General features: G+C 41.5%; 1 protein-coding gene across 1 annotated transcript in view; it reads right to left on the reverse strand.

Annotated features, from left to right (window-relative positions):
* The window catches only part of LOC138765298 (LIM homeobox transcription factor 1-alpha-like), a 301,003-nt gene extending 285,685 nt beyond the window's left edge, over positions 1 to 15,318 (reverse strand). Inside the window, exons 1-2 of the mRNA XM_069942342.1 lie at positions 15,251 to 15,318; positions 14,394 to 14,645 (exon numbers count right to left, since the gene is read on the reverse strand). Of these exons, the coding sequence (XP_069798443.1) occupies positions 14,394 to 14,645; positions 15,251 to 15,318 (320 nt within the window). The remainder of the gene's footprint in view (positions 1 to 14,393; positions 14,646 to 15,250) is intronic.
* Between the last annotated feature and the right edge of the window lie 4,066 nt (positions 15,319 to 19,384).

Raw genomic sequence — 19,384 nt, forward strand, 5'->3', positions numbered from 1 at the left:
TGTCATCACTCTCTCCATTTGCAAGAGAGCATGGTAAGGTTTCACATACACAGAGGATTAGTTGGTCACATAGTTATATATGGGCGGTGCGGGCTCCTGGGCTGGAAGGGCCTGCTATCATGCTGTATCTCTCAATGAAAAAAAAATTAAACAGATTATTGATTCTTGAGAGAAGGCTCAGGTCCGAAACATGGGTTACCTGTTACTTCTCATGGATACTGCATGACCTGCTAAGCTTACCCAGCACTTTTGTGTACTGCACTCATGTGGTAAATCTGTGTTGTGCTGTCAGTCTCTCGCTGTGCTTAGTCTGCTTTACTGACATTGGACGTGTATTATCTCTACCACTAAAGACACTCCTGTTGGGTATAACTGTGTATGCACCCATTGTCTTTCATTATTGTACCACTAGTTCCTGCTAATAAAAGCCATGATTCCTGGTTAACTACACAGCCTTCGTCTTCTTCATTAACTGGCACTTCAACTCGATTCCAGCATCTGCAAGTAAAACACGAAAATCTGTAGACACCATGGTTAAAGTAAAAGCACAAAGCTGGAGAAACTCAGCAGGTCAAACAGTGTCCTTTATATGACAAAGGTAAAAATACATAACTGACGTTTTGGGCTTGAGCCCTTTATCAAGGTAAGATTTATCTAGCATCTGCAAATTTTCTTGTTTAACTTTTACTGACTAGTGTTCCATTTCCAAGTGAAGTTGTACTAGTCTACAAGCAAAGAAAAACAATTAGGAGCAAACACAGCTTCTCCCTTCGTATGATGGAGTTGTGGCAATTAACTACTCACTGACCCTTCAGCCTTTTAGAGCAGGACATCCTCCAGTCTGATCTCAATGCATGCACAAAGATCAAGTCCACATCATTCAGGACCAGTATTTAAGATTGCGTATCCAATGTCATCACAACAACTTTCTGAAAAAGCAATTGCTTTACCTGGATTTTTTTAAAGCTTCACTCAAAGAGCATGTGCAGAGAATGTGGAAAATAAGATTTTCATTTTGATGATATAGCATCTGCTTCAGCAATATTATCCAAACAAATGTCAACTTAGTTAATGCAAATCATTTGTTTACGGACAAGTCTTCTAATGACATCAAACTCCACATCATCTGTCCACATATTACTAGCTCCCTCTGTATTATGTTCAGGCATCGTAATATTCCCAGACAGGACACAAATAGTTTCCCGATGCTGTCTGTAAATGTGGGGTACTGAGTGTGTCACTCCATTCCGCTTTGATTGCTGAGAATGCACTAGCTGATAAAAGTGCTTTGCTAAGCCAATATTTGCTTGAAATCATTCCTGTTGTAACCCTGAGTAGATACTTGGAGCAATAACCGATTCACAAATTACCAGCCTGTTTGCCAAAAATTACTAATGAACCATCCGCTCTGTAGGTTCCCCCATTCAATCATGTTCCATTTTGGGAAAAGAAAACAATCAGTGGAAATGATGCTTGTTGATGAGCCAGCTTTCTCCTCACCTAATGTTCACATGTAGGAAATCCAACTGTTGATGTGGATTCTGTGAGGCTACCTGGCTGAACGGAGAGGGCTCCTGCCTCTGGGCTGGTTGTTAAGGACCCAAACCCCACAACTGGTGCAGTAATGAAGGAGTGCTGCCTTGTCAGAGGTTTTTTTAATTAAAAAAATTCAAAGATACAGCATGGTAAAGCCCTTCCAACACATGAGCTGACGCTGCCCAAGTAAACCCATTGGATGAATTAACCCACTAATCCTGTACATCTTTGGAAGGTGGGAGGAAATCAGAGCACCTACAGGAGAACATACAAACTCCTTACAAACAGCAGGGGATTTGAACCGTAATAGTGTTGTGCTGACATGTCACCTTTACTTACTGAGGTTTTGCCTGGTTTACATATCGGATAGTCATAGAATCATAGGGGGATATAGCAGGGAAGGAGGCCTGTCGGCCCACCATCCACACAGACCCATTTTTACATGGATCTCACTCTACAACATACAGCAGGCCCTTCAGCTCACAATGTATGTGCGAAAAAGGATGCCAAATTAAATGAGATCACCCCTGCCCACCTCCATCCTCTGCATATTTTACCTGATGGCCTCTTAAACCATATTATCATATCTGATTTCTCCATTACCCTGGAATAAAATTCTTGCCCTGTACATCTCTTTTAAATGTTCACCAATCCCATATTCCTTTCTTTTGCTCTCCCATTCCCATCAAATCCAAGTAATCTACTAGTCTGTATAACACAGAAAAGTGCTGGTCTAACACAGCAGGTCATGGAGAGTCCAGATCAAGGCCCCAGAATGTTGATCCACCGATGCTGCGTGACCTGCTGAGTTCCTCCAGCATTTTTGGGTGTTGTTCCAGTTCCTCACCATCTGCAGAGATTTTGTTAACATACCAATCTCCCTATTTTCAGGATGCAAGAGGAAATTGGAGCATTCCACAGAAATCCAGAGTCACAAAGAGCATGTGCAAACACCACACAGATGGCAGCTGAGGTCGGGGTTGAACCCAAGTCAGTAGAGCTGTAAGGCAGTGGCGCTACGGCTGTAACCCTCTGTATCCCTGTCACTGATTCCATTACACTTTTTAAGGAAGAGCAAGAACTCCCCAATGCTCCCTGTTCACATCAGATTCAAATTTATTATCATCTGACTGTACATATACAACCAGATGACATTAACATTCCTCCGGACTGTGCACCCACATGCACACATATCAAAACATAAGCTGCTGGCAGAACTCAGCAAGTCAAGCAACATCTGTGGAGGATAGGGACGGTCAATGTTTCAGGTTGAGACCCTGCCTCAGGATCTGTTTGTAGGTGTTATACACAAATGTGCAGGAGAAAATCAGCAGGCCACATAGGAACGAAAGGATAACCAATATTTCGGGAGTTGGCCCTTTGTCAGGAATTAGTTTCTTCCTGTAGATACTACATGACCTGCTGAGTTTCTCCAGCACAGATGTGTATTGAACACAGCCCCAGCATCTAAAGACTTTCTTGTTTAACTCAAGTTTGTAGTCACCAGGTTGCCAAGTTCATAGGGTCCCTTAATTGTATGTTGAAGAACAGATTTCTATCATTTGCTGTCTTCTTCTTTGGCTTGGCTTCGCGGACGAAGATTTATGGAGGGGGTAAAAGTCCACGTCAGCTGCAGGCTCGTTTGTGGCTGACAAGTCCGATGCGGGACAGGCAGACACGGTTGCAGCGGCTGCAGGGGAAAATTGGTTGGTTGGGGTTGGGTGTTGGGTTTTTCCTCCTTTGGCTTTTGTCAGTGAGGTGGGCTCTACGGTCTTCTTCAAAGGAGGTTGCTGCCCGCCAAACTGTGAGGCGCCAAGATGCACGATTTGAGGCGATATCAGCCCACTGGCGGTGGTCAATGTGGCAGGCACCAAGAGATTTCTTTAGGCAGTCCTTGTACCTTTTCTTACTCAAGGAAAAAAACAATTGTGCCTCCTTTTCTGGGTTGTCGGTGTAACCACATTTATTACCACATCTAAATCCACATTCTCTTTCTCAAGGTTGAAACTTAGTGATTTTTGTACACTAATATACAGAAAAAAAGAACTGTTTGTTTTAGCACATATTTCTTTTACCAGTTAATTAAAACAAAACAATTCCAGCCATTGTTTATATTCCTGCACCTTTTCTCAATCTTTTTTTTTACCCTTTAACACCTTTCAATTTATTGTGCATGAATTATGTTTTTTCTCTCAACTATCCTTCTCTCGTTCAGCAGTTCCGACACTGTGAATTGCATGGATGTTTCCAATAATTCAGCATTATATAACATGAGTAGGAAGATGATAATCTGCCTTCAAATGGTGTTGTCTTCACAGCCGCTGCTCCCTTTTTAGAACCTCCATTTTACAGACTGACTGACTTCTGGCTCATTCCAACTGGTTGCTTAATTGCAGCTTTAATGTTAGTTTATTGGTCTTCAGGGAACATCCATAAATTCTCACACTCAAGCTGATAACATCATTATAACCACCACACACAAGCTGCTTGACTGATGCACAAACAAGAATTTCCACTCTATTCTCTGCACAGGCTGCAAACAACAGAAAATAGCCTGCACAGCAGACTCAAGGTGGGAGCCCATGCTCTCCACTCCGCTTTTATATCCACTGTATAAAAATGGTTTCCACAAAACAGGACGTCATGCGCTGGAGAGCTGGCTCTGAATGGGCAACTAAAGCGGCATCGTCTGCAAAGAGTAGTTCACGGACAAGTTGCTCTTGTGTCTTGGTGTGAGCTTGCAGGCGCCTCAGATTGAAGAGACTGCCATCCGTGTGGTACCGGATGTAAACACCGTCTTCATTGTTGAGGTTTTTATTGGCTTGTTTCAGCATCATGCTGAAGAAGATAGTAAAGAGGGTTGGTCATAAATCTTTGTCCGCGAAGCCAAGCCAAAGAAGAAAGAAGAAATAAAAATGGTATAAAGTTTGCTATGGATCACCAAGTCCAAATTCTAATAGCACGCAGTGAAATGGTGCTGTTATAATAGAGCACTGTTCCGATCATCCTGCTGATCCACCCATTAAGTTGGAAAAGCTGCAGGAAAGATTCATAACAATGTTCCCGAGATGAGTAAGGTTGAATTATAGAACATTGAACATTACAGCATGGTACAGGCTCTTCAGCCCTCCATGTTCTGCCATCCTATATGTTCCTACCAAAAAATACTAAACCCTTCCCACCTCAAAACCTCTATTTCATCCATGTGCCTGCCGAAGAGTCTGTTAAATGCCCCCAAACTTTCATCCTCCACCACCATACCTGGCAAGGTATTACAGATACCCACAACTATCTGTGTAAACACATACACCTGATGTCTCCTCTAAACTTTCCTCCATTCACTTTGTATAGATTTATAAAGGGGGAATGCTGGATGGTATGTGACTTTTCTCCCTGGAGTGTGGGAGGCTGAGGGGAGACTTTACAGAGGTTTATAAAATCATGAAGGGCATGGATGTCAATTTTTTTAAATGTTAATGGTATAGCAAGGCTCTTCCAGTGTATGAAACCCATGCCATCAAATTGCACCTAATTAACAGGATACAGGTGGGGGATTCAAACCCAGAACACTGGGCGTTGAAATAGCTTTGTGTTGTCTTCTATGAAAAGGGAAGTAGAGTCTTTTCCCTGAGGCTGGGGATTCTAAGGTCAGAGGAAAATATTTAAAAGGGGACCTAGATAGCACTTTTTCACACAATGGTGGGAAAATGGAAGGGATAAAGACAGGTACAATTAAGTCAAGTTTATTGTCAACTAATTGCACAAGTATAACCTGATGAAGCAGCATTCTCTAGTCCTTGGTGCAAAAACGTACAGATGCACAACCAGACATAACACAGACATACAGACAAACAATACACATGCAGGACAAGCATTCATATATACAAATAAATAAATTTTGTTTCATGAACCTGAGTCTCCTGAGTCTCGGCTGCTCAGTGTGAACAGTTATTTTGGTTGATCAGCATCCTCACTGCACATGGTAAGAAGCTGTTAGCCTGGTGGACCTGGCTCTGATACACCATTTGAAAGACATTAAGACAGACAAGGATAGGAAAGGTTCAGACCAGTGGTTTTCAAACTGCCCCTTAAACTCACATTCTACCTTAAGTGATCCCTATGCCATAAGTGCTCTGTGATTAGTAAGGGATCGCTTAAGGTGAGTGGGAAGGGAAGGTTGAGAATCACTGCTCTAGATCCAATTGTTACTGAAATATTTTGCTTGAGAAAAATTGTCATTAGCCCATTTCCTTTGGAGTTATGAAACTGTGCACATAACAAGTCAATAAGGTACAATTAAAACAGTGGATTTCAAACCTTTTTCTATCTATTCACATACCACCTTAAGCAATCCCTTACTAATTACAGAGCACGTATGGCATAGGGATTGCTTAAGGTGGAATGTGAGTTTGGGTGGGGGGGCAGTTTGAAAATCACAAGTTTAGAGGGAGAGGGGTCAGACATAGGCAAATGGGATTGGCTTGGGAAGATAACTTGGTCAGCATGGATAAGTTGGGCAAAAGGGTTTATTTCTGGGCTGTACAACCCCATTACTCTATTCCTATACATGTGACACGTCGCCAGTTACAAAGAACTTGAAAGAGAGCTTAAAAAAGTCATTAAACTTTGAATGTGGCTAAATCAACAAATCTCTCAAGCAAGGATCTCAAAAAACATGAATTTCTGTTCAAGTTTATGTAAGTTTTGTGAAAATAAATTGTTATCCAACACACTTGTGGTTCATTGGACAATTGCTGCCAGAAAGAGCTGTCTTAGAGTTGTCAATCATATAGTTTACATTTTGACACATTGATCCCATTGATATTTGTATCAGAAATAGAAACTGCTTGGCTGCTTTCTCTCATCTACTGCCTGTAATGAAGCTCTTCAAGATCTGCTGAGGTGAAATATACACATTCTTAGCGAGTCACAGAATAATATGGACACAGATCCTTTTTCCTGATGGTAGCAGAGTGAAGAGGGCATGGTCTGGGTGCTGGAGGTCCTGGAGGATAGAGGCAGCTTTCTTAAGATACTGCCTCTTGTAGATGTCCTTGATGGAGTGAAATCTGGTGCATGTGACATCGCAGACTGAGTTAACGACCCTCTGGAGATTTTTCTTGTCCTGAGCATTGGCACCTCCAATCCAGGCAGTGATGCAACCAGCCAGGATGCTCTCCACAGTACCCCTGAAGAGGTTTTCGAGAGTCTTTGGTGACATACCGAATCTCATCTAACTTCACACACCTCTCATGTAAACTGTTCTCCCTTCTTTCATCTGGTAGGAGGTACTGCAGTACTCATGCCCTTATGTCCAGATTGGGCAACAGCTTTTTACTCCAAGCCATCAGACTCCTGAACTCTCAGAACATTTGTGGATTGAGTACTGCAGATTGTTACTGTATATATTTTAATATGTCAAATGTGTTTAACTTCTATTCTAACTTACATTTATGTAAATATGCTCCATGGTTTGAGAGAAGCACTATCCCATCTTTACACTGCAAGCATGGTATGAACAACAAATAAAGGTGACTTGACTTGACAAAGTATAGCTTCGGCTGAGCTTTCTTCATGATTGCATCGACATGGAGGCTCCACGACAGATCCTTGGGAATATTGACACCCAGGAATTTGATGGCTGATCATGTGACTTCAGTAGCCTATTCCTGTTTTATCTCCATCCTCCTTGATCCCTTTAGCCAACAGGGCCACATCTAACTCCCTGCTGAACATAGAACATCAAACATTACAGCACAGTGCAGTTCCTTCAGCCCACAATATGGCGCCGACCAATGTAAAACTACACCACAACAATCTCAACCTTCCCAACTTCACACTCATAACCTTTTATCTTTTCTTCACTATTGTATCAGCCTTCGGCACCACACCTAGCAATACATACCAGGCACCCACCACTGTGTAAAAAACTTACCTCTGACATCTCCCCTAAACTTTCTTCCACTCACTTTAAACAGATAGCCTCTGGTATTGGCTACTGTCATCCCAAGAAAAAGGTGCTGGCTGTCCATCCTATTTAAGATGCTCATAATCTTATATGCCTTAAATGTATCTAATGAACTGGCCTTAACAGGTTTCTGTGGCAGTGAGTTCCACAAGTTCACAAGTGAGAAAGGTTACATTTATATTCACCTTATATTCTGACTGGGCACTCTCCAACCAGATGGCATCACTATTGACCTCCAATTTCCATTAGCCTCCTCTCCAGACTCCCTCTGTCTCCTTTCCTCCAAACCCACCTCCTTCCCTACCTTCTCCTATCAGAGAGAGCTGCCCTCTCTCCTGTCACTTCACAGCTTCTTTCTCTTCTGCCCTCCCACCTGCATCCACCTATGACCTTTTACCTGTGAGCCTGTGCTCCTCCCCCTGCCCCTTTCTCCCACCTCTCTTCTATCCCTCTTGTCACCTTTTGTTTATTCGAGGGTCTTCCCGTTTTTTTCTTATTCCTGATGAAGGCCCCAAGGCCAAAACCTTAGTTTCCCTTTGCTTCCTATGGATGCTGCGTGACCTGCTGAGGTTGTCCAGCACATTTGCGTGTGTATTGCACTCACCCCCAGCATCTGTAGACTTTTTAGTTTAACTCATTTTTCAGCCTTCCTGGATTCACCAGTAATGGGCATTGGCTCTGCCGCAGTTGATAGAAATGACTGTTTCGCAACCAACCTGGGAGAACTACTGGGAGCCATACAATCCCAAGACCTTGTCCGAAAGGTCATGGGACCATGCCCAACATGGGACCTCGACTGGTTCAGGCCAAAAGCACAGTTAAGAAAGTTATCCCAGTCAGACATAATACCATCAGAGTCTTAAAACTGCTTCATCTGCCATCTCACTCCTTTTCCTCTCCCAAAGCTTAAGGTCACTCTGCCAGTTTTTTAAAAATTGGGTTGTTAAGCTCCTCAACCATCACACACACCTCCCCCCCCCCCCATCAATTCCATCTAGAACTCCCCCATTGCCTTGGAAAAGCGGCCAACATATTGAAAGACTCATCCCAAGACCACACTCTCTTCGCCCCCTTCCTGTCAGTTAGAAGATGCATTAAGTATTCAAGGACAGTTCTTCCCCGCCGTTATCAACCTCCTGAATGAACATTGAAAACATAAAAGGATATTGCCTTTGCTCTGTACCAGCTGATCTCTCTCTGTAAATCTGCACTTCTGCACTGTGTCTAACTTGTTGTATAATTATGAGTTGTCTATCTGGCCTGCTCACAAAACAATCTCTATCACACCAGTGATACATGTGACAATAAACTTGAACTTGAAGCCCAAGTCAATGGACAAACTGATGAACATAAACCGGAACATTAATCTCCTCTGAATCAGTGCAATCAATGGACATCGATTGATTGTAGGAGTTGGTCATCCCCCAGCACAGAGGAGAAGCTTGCCAAGGATGGAGCCCATATTTCAAATGATTGATTTAATGCCCTTAATCTTTCTTTTTAATTGGATTCATTTAGCTGCTCTTATCTGTCGTTGATGTATAAAATCTGGAGGCAGTAGTCAATTGAAGTAATACAGGTGTGTCCAGCTCCACTGTAATTGACTAAATTCAGTCATTTAAACCAGACTTAAAGCAATTCAAAGTAATTGTAACAAGACCAGGAGAAACACAACACAGCCTGCCTGCCATTGATCACAACACACTCTGGATACAGGATATTACTGCCAGATAAAGTGACCATGGATGTGTGTGCATCTAAGGGAAGATTTGAAGGCAAGATGACAGGCACCTGTGGAATCGGAAGAAGCTTACCATTCTGGCAGGAGTGAGTGGATTTTTTGAGTGCTGTCCACTTTGGGCACAAAAGATCACGAGTAGTCATAGCTGATGTGAAAAATTCTGTGTCACCTCCTACCATCTCAGGAAAGCTGGCAACACGTTAAAGGACCCATCCCACAGTCATACTCTCTTCCACCCCACCCCCCACCCCCCGCTGTAATACAGAAGATACATGAAGTTAAAAAGACCAAACTCCAGATTCATGGATGGTTTTCCTGCTGTTATCAGACTCTTACATGGTCATCTCATTGGTAAAAGACAATGCCCTTGCACTGTTTTAACTGTACTTTTCACAATACACTGCACTTTGAAACCCTACACCTTGCACTCTTTGGCTGTCTGTAACACTACACCCTGCCCTCTCTGACTGACTGCAACACTATACCCTGCACCCTTTGACTTACTATAACACTACACCCTGCACTTTTGTTTTGTTATATGAACTGACCTGCCTGGATAGCATGCAAATAAAGTTTTTAATTGTATCTCAGTATGTGTGATAATGAACAGTTCAATTTTTAAAAAGTCAAAACTTCTTTCATCCATGTACTCTTTGATGGTATTATGAGGATTTCCAGGTCACAGTCTCCATTGGAGACAGGAGATTGAAACAACTCATGCAGAAACAGACAGAATATTTATAGGAAAAATGATGCTTTGAAGATTAGCTTTCGGCAGGGCAAGGTGGAATTTTCACAGAGTCCTCCATAGCACTCATTGTAAATTCAGTTGGCATTGGAAGATACAGGGAGGGAAGGGAAAGGGCATGGAGACCTTCGCAAGCTCCAAACATTGTCAGTCGTAAGTCAGCTATTCCTAGTTTCATCCATCCATTCCTGGCTGCCTCCCAGTACAACTCCAGCCACATGATCTGATAAACCTGTTACACATGGGCATTGATAATAAACTGCACACTGAAGCTGTTATGCTGTTGAATAACCACAATCTAGATTTTACTTTACAAAGTCAAATCAATCACATTTATTTTGTAAAACTAGAACTTGGAAAGATTCTCACACAACTCATTAAATGCACATACATCACAAATAAAAGGCCACACCAAGCAGTGTTGTCCACACAGTTTGTGCCGATTGAGACTTTGCAGATGTTACTTCCAGAAATTTGGGTTAAAGCTGAAGGCTATCTAAAAATAATGTGCCAGTGAAGTACATAGAACATTGTAGTACAGAACAGACCTTTCAGCCCATGATGCTATAAATCAACTCCACATCAATCAATTCCTTCTATACTTCACACTCATAACCTTACATCCATGTGCCTAAGAGTCTTTTGAATGCCCCTATTGTACCAGCCTCCACCAAAATCCCTGGCAACACATTCTAGGCACCCAGCACACTCTGAATAAAGAATATACCTCTGGCATTTCCCCTAAACTTTCCTCCACTTGCCTTAATTAGACTTTCTTTGGAACTTGGTACTGTTGCCCAAGGGAAAAGATCTAAGTCTGTTATAATCTTATATATCTCACTGAGTCACCTCTGATCCTCCATCACTCCAAAGAGAAATCCCTCAGTTCTGTCATTCTTGAAGAAGCAATGACACCCAACAGGCCACCACCCCCCCCCCCCACATCCCCCACATCCTCACACCCCACACTGTCCCCAGTCACATCCACTCAATCCCCTATCACTTCAAATTAAATTGTCAAGCTTCTGTGTTCTGCCACATCCATCAGCTTCCATGATGTGATCAAACCTCTCTTAAACAAACTTTGTCACCTCCCTATCCCACAATCTCCAGATGCCCCACTGTACCATACAACCACAGAACACTGTAGCACAGGAACAGGGCCTTCAGTCCATCTAGTCCAATGGTTTTCAAATTGCTCCCCTAAACTCCCTATGTCATAGGTGCTCTGTAATTAGTAAGGGATTACTTAAGGTGGTAATTGGGTGGAAAGAAAAAGTTTGAAAACCACTGTTTTAATTGTACCTCCTCTATATCCTGTAACTCAGTTCCTCAAGACCTGGCAACATCTTAGTAAACCTCCCTGCACTCATTCAATCGTATTGATATCTTTCCTGTAGGTAGGTGACCAAAATTGCGCACAATAATCCAAATTTGGCCTCAACAATGTCTTTTACAATTTCACCAGAACATCCTAACTCCTAACTCAATATTTTGATCTATGAAGGCTAACTTGTCAAATGTATGTCAGGTTGCATCAAATAACTTACCTCCTGGATGCAATGCTCACTGTGTGATGCACCAGCTGCCCCCTCCCCCTGTCAGAGCTACCTCTGGTGCCACACTCCAAAAACACCAGCCTGATTTTCTTCCATACCTTGAAATCATAGCCCTGCATTCAGGAAATCACCCACTCATAGGCAGAGACAGTCAGTTAACTTCTGTTCCCAGAGCTGGGGCAGGAATTCGGATGTTTGGGAGAGGCCTTGCCAATTGCAGGGAGTAGTCCTGGTTTCCTCTCTCCACTCCCGGCTGCCTCCCAGTACAGGCAGTTAAGTTTCTATGGTTCATGTTGAAATCTTATAGAAAGGGAACACGCTTTACAATGCATTCCTACACATGGTTTAATTCTGTGCACGAAATTATGAAGAATAATGGATAAGGTAACATGATAGAAAGGAGGAGGCTTGCATGAAGCAGAGGCTAAATGGACTAAATGGCCTGTGTAAGGTCCCAGGACAATTCCATTGTTCCTTGTTTGCTGGTCTGTAGAGGATGTAGTCAGGGCTGGTGACAAGGGAGACAAGCAGTGGTGCTGGATATGGTTAGCACCATCCTTTAAGTTTAGTTCTCATTGTGGTGTGACACCTTGCATCACCCATGAATTGAATGGCAGAGCAGACTCAGTGGACTGAATAGCATAATTCTGTTCCTATGTCTTGTGGTCTTATGGCTTTGGCTGCAAATACCATGCTTTGTGAAGCTGTTTCAAGTAAATACCAGAGGCAAATTTATCTCTGGTACCAATGCACAAAGGGAACCCTTGCTGAAAATGACCCAGAGACTCATTCAAATTCCATCAGGTCAGCTGAATACCTCAAATTAATTCTGGCTCATTAAAAAGCAATCACCACAAAACATGGGAATACATCTCTGTTCCTTCACCTTCACTGCATCAAAATCCTGGAACTGCCTCCCCAACTATTGTGTGGGCAGACCTACACTTCAGGGACTGGAATGGTTCATAAAGGTAGCTCTCCACCACAAGGGCAATTAGGAGTGGGCAATTAAATGTTGGCTCTGCCTGCAAAGCCCTCACCATTTGAATAAATAAAACAAATCTATCTGATCTATATAAAAGTCTGACTCCTTGACTAATGGTATTCTGGCCTCCATAACCAGTCTGAGCCATGTGTGACTCCAGATCCATCAATAAGATTAACTTGTAAATGACCCAGAGAGATGAGGTAAGCTACTCTATTTTAGGGCAGTTTGGAGTGAACAATAAACAACTTAGGTCTTGACCAGATCCTGAGAAATTAATTATTTTTAAAATTCCACCTAATTTTATTTTGAATTGTCAGACTTGACAGAGAAAAGGTTGAGGGGGGTGGGGTTATTGTCCAGCACTAGCCTGGATTGATCACACCTCCTGTGTGGCTAGCACTGACTCATCACAGTTCTAAGGTGAGTGCTGAGAAAGAAGGCCGTCACTTTTTGCAAGGTGGACGAACTCGGCAGCTCAGGCAGCATCGAGGGGAGAAACAGTCAGTCAGTCAATGTTTCAGGAAAAGACCCTGGCCCAAAACATTGACTGCCCATTTCTCACCACGGAGGCTGCCTGACCTGCTGAGTCCTTCCTTGTTTGCTCAAGATTCCAACATCTGCCTCGTTCACGTTTTTCCAGCCATTTCATGTTGGATTCCTTCTGAATTGCACTGAGGAACTTACAAGCAGCTGCCAATGTAGTCTTGCCTCAGTAACAATTAGCCTCAAATTGACCTCGAACAGAACTTAAACACAGCAATTAGACTTTGTGGCTTTCGCAGAGTAGCTCAATTTAAATACAATCCTTCCTTAGTCACATCATAATGCCCTGTGTATGGCACGATATAATGCCCCTGCTACCTTGAAGAGTATCATCTGACGTGCAACTGCTCATTGTACCATGGGTGTGCATGGCCAACATCACAAGGAGATCACCATCACAGCCCCTGTTGCTGTTGCGCCATGTTACGTCCTTCCTCATAGCACTTGACGCTTTGTGAGTAAGTTTGCCACTCATTAATAACCTGAGGCCATGTTAATATTCACACACCCCACATTACTCTTGATGAAAATCCATCAATTTTGTTTTTATTCGACATTACATTTAGTGAACATAATTAACAACTCCTGCCATTCAGTTCAAGGCATTATTAGCAAGTAATGTACTGACACTGGTATTAGTTCACAGTTGTGCAAGGTGTGCTTATCATGCTGCTGTATGGTATAAATATTTCACACCTATTACTCTCTTCACAACATCACAAGTCACCAGTATGGACTAATATTCTTATTCTCACAAACAAATCCATTGACTCAATTCACCAGTTTTATTAAATTTACCTGAATCAGCGTATTTTTATGTAAGTATAAAACATTCCTAATTCAATAGAGAACACAGCTCCAACCACCAGGCAGTGAGTTGAGTGGTTTTGCTACCACTGTTCATAAGCTCAGCTACAAGGAGAAAGCAGGGAGTCAGTCATTCCTTCACATGGACAGGTTTGACTGCATTGCCCATTGCATTTTAAGACACTGTGCCATTGAATACTTGGAGAGAGAGTGGTGGCATACACTGGATGCCCATGATTTACTCCGTCACAGGCGTCTCATCCCACTTCTCTCCCAGAAAGAGAGGCACAGTGGGAGAGGAGTCACTCCCTTTGAGGTTGCTGTCAGTCTTGGTTCAAATGAGGCACCGACAGAAACCAAGCAACAGCTGGCCTGCCTGTTCTGCTTGATGCGATGACAGTACATGGAGATGGACACACAGAAACATGGGAACATTAGTCCCATAATGGGTGGGGGTTTTGTACGTTTTCATTTATTTAATGAGCAGATTGTTTCTCACTTACTTTTCGTAGTCATGTTTGCAGTAGAGCTTCTTGTCTCTGTAGTAGCAAGTGGTGGCGAGGGGCTCCCTGCACCCAACACATTGCACACACTGCTCGTGCCAAAAGCTGTCATTCACCCTCAGAAGGAACCGGTCTAAGATCACCCTATCACAGCCTTCGCACACTGCCCTCTCCTTTCCACTGGGCCCTGGAGAGAAAAGACAGGAGGAATCCGTGAAGCTGTTTATACTGCAAGCTCCGCCATCTGTCAATCTGTCAGGTAAGATATCTGAGATAGCATTTTCACCAGATTACTTTATGTCAATATATCGAGACCTAACCAGGGAAGCAAAGGATGTGTATGTAGAATGAGAGAGGTCACAATGAAAAAAATGAGCTGAGAAGTTGAAGCATGAGCATGAGCTGTGGGCCAACTCTTGCTCCTCTCTCCCATTTCACTCTCCTATGGAGAGAGGGGGAGAGGAGGAACAGAGATAGGGAGCAGGGGAGAGTGAAATGGGAGAGAGGAGCAAGAGTTGGCCCGCATGCTTGTAGAGTGGGAGAGGCCATAATGAAAAATGGAGGAATCAGAGAGTGAGATGGATAGCGCAAGAGAGAGAGAGAGAGAGAGAGAGAGAGAGAGAGAGAGAGAGAGATTGATTGGAATGAGCAGCAAGGGTTGGGATAAATATTTCAATGAAAGTTACCATTTGATGCATGAAATGGCTGAAAGAAGTATTATAAATACATGCTATTAATCCACCATGAAAATAAAATCGTTCATTAAAAAACAGATCTTAAATTCAGTCACAATGACTAGGGTCAAAAGAGATTGAGAAAAAGTCTTGAGTATAACTTTTTCAGATGAAGATCGGTACTCTACACTCAGCTCGATTAATGAATCCTCATTTTGTGCAAGGCATTGCTTATTACAATTTAAGGTCATGCACGGAATTCATATATCTAAACTTAAATTATCCCATTTCTATGCAGACATTGATCCTTTTTGTGAGAAATGTAAAATTTTCAGTGTCTCTCTGATTCATATGCTTTGGGAATGCCCAAATTTAGAGAGATCTTGGAAAGATTTTTCAAACTCTATCAATAATTTTCAAGATTAACTTGGAACCCTGTTCATTAATTGCTCTCTTTGGTTTTTCTCTCAACTCAGATGAACCTCTATCGGCATCTCAGAAAAAGTCTTAGCTTTTACTACATTGAGAGCCAGAAATGGAAAGGAGATGCATCCCCTACTCATACACAGTGGTTATACGATGTCATGTCCTATTTAAGCTTAGAGAAAATCAGATATAATATTAAAGATAGAAAGTTTCAATTTTATGAAATTATGGGACCCACTCTTAGAATTTGATTTTATAATTGGAAGAGTCAATAAGTATTATACATTCCAGTAATTCTTTGTCTGTTCTCCAGGAGTCACCAGAGATTCCACATCATTATTAATAATTTTTTTCTTCATTTTAAACATATAAGGTAACCTTGATTAGGGGGGGGGGGTAAATTAGGTCAATTTGGTTTTAGTATTTTTTCTCTTTTTTTAATCGTTAATATTTTATTAAAACATTCCAAATAATTTGTCTGACGTGGTTGCATACATTATGTTTATCACTAGATTGAGTTAAGATATATGCTTATATATTAAACTCAATAAAAATGTGTAAAAAAAGAAACAACTAAAAGAAAGAGAGCTTGAGGAAAGGAAGCAGCTTTGAGTGATGGGATGAATGGACATCATATTCCAAGGGAAAGATCCATTCACTAACACTGAGATCCAAAGGAAGCAAAGAGATATCATCAACATTTCAAGTTTGAGCCCTTCTTCAAGGCCCGAGCTTTGTTATATATTTTTACCTCCTGTGGATGCTGCGTGACCTGTTAAATTCCTCTAGTATTTTTGTGTTTTTATTTCAATCATAGCATCTGCATTTCACTCCACTAACACTGACATCTTTTGAGAATACAGAATACAGGGATAATAAACACATGATTAAAACACATTGTCTAATTGTGAAGAAACACATTTTAATCATAGCATCTGCATTTCACTCCACTAACACTGACATCTTTTGAGAATACAGAATACAGGGATAATAAACACATGATTAAAACACATTGTCTAATTGTGAAGAAACACATTATAGATAAAACACACTCTATTCTGAGAAACTCCATTATGAAGGTCCCTTTAGTTCATTCCCTAGTTAAGGACCTACCCCAGTTTAGCTAATATTGATTTGAATGAGGAGAATTTAAGGAAGAAACCATTTACATTGTATATTGCAGCCTTACAGATTGCAGACTATCCTGCAGTCGATAGTAGGAAGTGTAGCCCTGGTTGCATTGCTGGAAAACACAGCAGCCAATGTGCACAGCACAATCCCAAGATGAATATCCACTTTTACAGATGTCAATTGACAGGCATTATAATTTTCTGCTAAAATGACCTTCATTCATTTACAAGAGCCTGAGAAAGCAGGCAAAGGCTATTTCTGTGGCATTAAAAGCAGTTTTGTGTTGGAATTGCTATGAACCTGGATGAAACACCCTCATGCTGGTTACAGGGAAAACTTTCATCTGGTTTTTCTGGGCTACATTTAAAGGAGATGGAGAATCAGTCATGTTTATTTGGTAGTACAAACATTTGTGTGAATTTTTACCCAGTTCCATATTCAAAATGTGCATATAAATTTCAGGTAAAATCTCTCACAAATGGATATACAAGAGCATTATGAAATAAAAGAAAGTATTGTTGACTGAACTGTTGCACACAGTATCATTCATAAGTACTCCCACTACAGAATTTAGTTTGAAAATCAAAGCAAATTCTCATTAGCAAAGAGTTGCATAAGGAAAACAGTGTGATAACTTAATTCACAGAAATTACAGTGACAGACGAGGATAGAGGGCCCATCTTTCTACCCCATCCCCTGAATTTATCCCTTCAAACTCAATCTCCTATCTATAACTCTGAATATCCTCACCCACAAATATCAATCTGCCTCACTTTGTGCAATGGGTTGATCCCAGATTGGGGAGAGAATACCAGTATTCATTAAGCTCTGAATAAATTCATCATCAGTTCCCTAATATCATGCTTTCTTGTTCCAACAACCCTCACCTACTCTATCATTTCCATCAGTTACCTTAAATGCTGCTATTATGGTGAACTCTTGATCTTCTACTCTCAAAAAATAGAAGCTGGCCTGGACAGGTTACAGTTTAAAATCTTTGGGATGGGGACTATATCTCGACTGAAGTTGGACAAATTCAGACTGTTTCCTCAAGATCATGCTGGCTGAGGGATTTGGTGGAAGTATATAAAACCTGGGGGGAGGGGGGGTGAATGGAGAGGTGCAGGAGGGGCATGGCCAAGGTACATAGTCAGAGTTTTTCTTCCCAGGGTTCAAATACTAGAAGACATAGGTTTAAGGTGAGAGGGGAAAGTTTAAAAGTGAGTTGCAAGGCAAGTTTTTACAAAAGAGTGGTAGGTGCCTAGAATGTGCTTCCAGGGGAGGTGGTGGAAGTATATGCAATAGTGATGTTTAAGAGGAATTTAGAAGGACACATGAATGGACTGGGAATAAATGGATATGGATCATGGGCAGACAGATCAGATCAGCTTGATTTGCTTTGTGGTTAGATCAAAGTCTAAGGAGCTTGTTTCTGCACTGTACAGTACTCACTGCTCTCTTTGGGCAGAAGGTACAGACGTCCAGCAACTCTAGGCTCATGTACGTTTTTTTCCAACGGCTATCAGGGTCTTGAACCACTTTGTATAGTATAACCCAAACCATAGACGAGTCTGGGACCACCAATAAATTGAAATGATTGAAATGTTACTTCTTTCTGTTAATATCAATTTATCTAATACTTAATATTTATTATCTCTTTTTCTGTCTTGCATTTCTACTTTTTTTTTGGTTGTTGCAGTAGAGATTCTTACGTAACTACAGTGTGTGTGGCTGCAGCGAGTAAGAATTTCAGAGTATCTTATTTATATGACAATGAACTCTCACGGGTTCTTTGCTGTAGAATCAATCTTGGAATATGTCAGCAAACAAATGGAATGGCATTAATGGAGAACAATGGCAGATTTTAGAATTCCAGAGCTACAACTGGTTGATCTGTTCAAGTCTAATTATTTTGCCACATTTAACTCCAGATATTTGCTGATTATCATAATCACAGTCTCTCTGCAATATACGTACTTTGAATTGAAAATGAAACCATTTTTGAATTAAGCGCAACAGTGAATATTTATTTGTTTAACTATTCTTTTAGGTTTATTATCTCCTTGTCTGTCTCATGGTGCATTGTGGCAATTTATTATATGGTAGTTGGTGTATCTTACATACTTGGCACCAAGTAAGAATTTTTGGGTACTTTTTTTAGTTTCTGTAGAAGGAAAATCAAAGTTTCAGCTCAGAGGTCCCCATTTCTCTTCCCGCAAATGGAGCTTGACAGACGGTTCTTCCAGTAGACCTGTTTTTGTTAAGTTTAAGTTTATTTGTCACAAAATACCTCGTACAATGAGAGGGCTTCTTCTGCGAGCAGTCTGACTCTCTAACATTCATACAGCATGATTGTACTTGCATATGTGACAATATACTCTCACATGTTGTTCATTTCCTTGGCTTATTTAACCTTCCTGAGGTGTAGACAAAGAAGTGAACACAGGACTCTAAATGATGTCTCAACTCTTTAGGTCTCCAATGTGATCATCTAATGGATCAGAGCCAAATGGAGCCAATAGCTTCCCTGGTTGGTACAGATTAATCACATAACAGACACAGAATATGAGTAAGTTCCTCCCCCTCTCCTCTGTTCCTCCCCCCAATGCATTTTCAATGATATACCGTGAACATAATCAGGTACAGGACATCATTCAAAGAAACAGTCAGGTGACAGGAATACCCACAAGTTAAAGATATAAGATGGCAGAAGCTAATGTACATTGTTAATTGGTGTGAAAGAAGGGGAAGTAATTGTGC

Source organism: Narcine bancroftii, chromosome 5 (genome assembly GCF_036971445.1).
Source record: "Narcine bancroftii isolate sNarBan1 chromosome 5, sNarBan1.hap1, whole genome shotgun sequence".
NCBI classification, from domain to species: Eukaryota; Metazoa; Chordata; class Chondrichthyes; order Torpediniformes; family Narcinidae; genus Narcine; species Narcine bancroftii.